This window comes from Apaloderma vittatum, unplaced genomic scaffold (genome assembly GCF_000703405.1).
Source record: "Apaloderma vittatum isolate BGI_N311 unplaced genomic scaffold, ASM70340v1 scaffold31741, whole genome shotgun sequence".
In the NCBI taxonomy this organism is placed as follows: Eukaryota; Metazoa; Chordata; class Aves; order Trogoniformes; family Trogonidae; genus Apaloderma; species Apaloderma vittatum.
The window spans coordinates 35,069-38,018 of record NW_009699060.1 but is presented as its reverse complement, the minus strand read 5'-3'; the positions used below and the strand labels follow the sequence as shown (position 1 = coordinate 38,018).

At 54.1% G+C, this 2,950-nt stretch overlaps 1 protein-coding gene across 1 annotated transcript in view; it reads left to right on the top strand.

Annotated features, from left to right (window-relative positions):
* Positions 1 to 2,950, top strand: part of FAM3D (family with sequence similarity 3, member D) — a gene marked incomplete at its 5' end in the record, with an annotated part of 3,950 nt that overhangs the window by 325 nt on the left and 675 nt on the right. Inside the window, 4 exons of the mRNA XM_009878238.1 lie at positions 209 to 229; positions 839 to 962; positions 1,208 to 1,266; positions 1,613 to 1,663. Coding sequence (XP_009876540.1) covers positions 209 to 229; positions 839 to 962; positions 1,208 to 1,266; positions 1,613 to 1,663 — 255 coding nt within the window. The remainder of the gene's footprint in view (positions 1 to 208; positions 230 to 838; positions 963 to 1,207; positions 1,267 to 1,612; positions 1,664 to 2,950) is intronic.

Genomic DNA, 2,950 nt, shown 5'->3' with positions numbered 1-2,950 from the left:
TCGTTGTTGCGCCAAGTCTGTAGCCACTAGCTCTGACTGGGCAGGGAGGAACAGCACAGTGGGAAGCTGCACCATGGTGGGTGGTTCCAGGGGTGCTTGCAGCCGTGGAGAGCAATTTTGGAGACATGGTGCCTAAACAGCTGCTCCTGGCTTGGGGAAGGGCCAGCAGCTCTCCAGGGTGTCTAACTGTCCTCCTTGGCACTCACAGGTTCCACAGACAAGACCAGCAGTGAGTACCGCTCCCAACCTCATCAGGGTGATGGTAGAAGCACAATAGGTGCCCTCAAGAGCCCCTTTCTCAAAGCAAAATCCCCACCCTCTCAAAGAGAATCACCCATAAGCAGTGTCCTTGGTGGGCCCTGCAAGCACACAAACCTTTGCATGATCCCCCTGCTGCAGCAGAAACACCCCTGGGCCACAGAAAGCAGGTCACTGTCCCCAGGCGAGCAGCAGGGCACAGGTCCCCACCCTGGCCAAGAACAGGGGAGCTCCGGGCAGAAAAGCCCTAAGCGGCTGGGCTTGAGCCAGTGCCAGCTCTGAACAGTCCCTGGCACACACCCCTCTGTGATCCCAACGGCATCAGCCGTACTGTCCCACTGCTCACACCCGGCACCCCAGCCAGTTCATCCCACCCCAGGCTTCAGCACCATAAACCTCAAACAAGAAGTTGGTCCCAGGCCCAGGACAAGCCTTCTTCACGCAAGAAGCTGGTCCAGCAGTCGCCTCCTTAGTGGTCCACTGGGCCCCAGCGCCAGCCCTGCTCAGCCCCTCAGGGACAGGGTCAGTGTCCCTCCCTGGGACCAATGTCACGGCTCGCAGCTCCGCTCCTCCCTCACAGGCAAGGAGCTGCCCCAGCACAAGTGTGGAATCCAGAAGAGCTGCCCCCAGAACCATTTTGCCTTCAAGATCATCAGCGGCGCTGCAAATGTGGTGGGACCCTCCATCTGCTTTGATGACGTGATGTAAGCAGCACATGGTGGGGACGGGGTGTGGCTGGTCTGGATTAAAATAGGGCAAGTTTGGCCTCTGCTGAGCACATCAATGGCCATCACAGTGCGTTTCTGGCTAAAAAAAGTATGGAAATAGTTTTCTTTGCTACCACATCTGGGAATATTTTGACATCTGCAGCCACTTTGCCCAGTTTAACCGGCACCAGCATCTGCAGGGCATCCCTGCATTCACTGGCCCTCTCTGCTTTCCTTTCCAGTCTCATGAGCAGCGTGAGAAACAACATTGGCAGAGGCCTGAACATCGTGCTGGTGAATGGTGAGTCTGGCGGGCACTAACCCCCTTCTCCCCACAGCCGGCCTCCCTTTCTCCCTCAAGAGGGTGCCCCATCCCAGGCACCAGGGCTGATCCCAAAGCACGTCAGCCTGGTGTTAGGTGGGGCTCACAGCCACAATTATGGTTGCAAGCACTGCCAGGGAGATGGACACGAGCCCATCTGGGTTGTGCAAGATGGCTTCATGAAATCCACCACAGCAGAAAGTACGACCCAGTGCAGGAAGAGCAAAGCATTTTGCAGCAGGAACTTGAAGCTGGTGACTTAGCAAAGCCTAGAGCCTCCCCAGTGCAAACTCACTGTGCTCTGTTTTGAATTTTAACCCTTCAGGAACAAGTGGGCAGCTCCTGAAATCTGAAGCATTTGACATGTACTCTGGAGGTAAGTGTGGTCGCTCACTGCTTGGTGGTTTCCAGCCAGGGCTCACACCAGCATTGCTGGCTGCCAGCTGTTCCTCTGTCATGTATTTAACCATAAAGTCTAATGGACTTTGACCAGGATGCCAGCTCAGGCAGTAAAAGCTCGGCTTTCTCTGAGACCATTGGACCTGGAGTCCTCCTAACACACCCGCATCCAGAGTTAGCTTCTCGCTCCTTTTACATGCTCATAATAGCCTGGAAAACATAATTCTACTAAACTGAATAAACCAGGGCACTTGAGACCTGAGAGCAGCTACTTTCTGAAGTCAAGTTGTTACACTAATCCTGAGATTTTGCAACTTTCAGCTCAGTTTTTGAAAGCTGTTGGTGGCTGAGCAGCAGCTTTTTTCCCTACCTTTTGCAGGAGGGCAAATAAGGAATTCAGGGCAGGAGAGGTGAGATGTGGACCCCAGCCCCAGCGAGGCTGGGCACAGGGAGCAGAGCCTGGTAGCACGACCCTCCACCTATCAGCTTCAAATCTTCCTAACAGCAGGATGGATGCCCTGACTCAGGGCAGCAACTGCTCACAGCCCAGCTGGCACTGACTTGCAGGATGCTGTAAACCCCTCCATGGTGGCAAAGCTGTTACCAAACCTCTCCAGAGCCTTGGCAGGACTCCTCAAAATCTGTGCTAAAACCACCCCCATAATGCTTTTGATTTTTCCCTTTGCTGTTTGAGCCTTCCCATGGATCAATCACCCTTTCTGCTTTTTGGTTTTGCAACCTATTCTTTGGCAAACACCGGACTTTCAAGGGGAAACACCAATATCATGAGATTTCTGGCTGAGTTTGAGCGCGAGGCAGGTGGTGGAAGAGGCCCTGCAGAGCAGAAGGCAGTCGGCTCCTGTGCCACTAGATGGGGCGTTGGATTCGAGCATCCCACGGATGCAGGATGAGGAATAATTCCCGCAATAGAGCCGAAGGCATGGTCACAGGGCAGGCAGCTCTGTGGCCAAGTAGGCTCATTTCTTGCGTTGGGAAGTGAATTCACACAACTAGATTTCACAGTTAATGAGCAAAATTTAGGAGCAAATTCCTCCCCGCAGTGGTACTAGCAGAAGGAAAGTGCCAGCCCTGGGTGCTGTGGGACAGCCCAGGCGGGAACAAGAAGGGGAATGCAGCATTTGGGAGCCTGTTGTTCCCCAAGCCCATGACCCCAAATCCTGGCTAGCACCAACACAGTTGAGATATTTCCCACTGACCCAGAGGATGCTTCCTCAGATGCCACACAGCAGTCCCTGCTAAATCC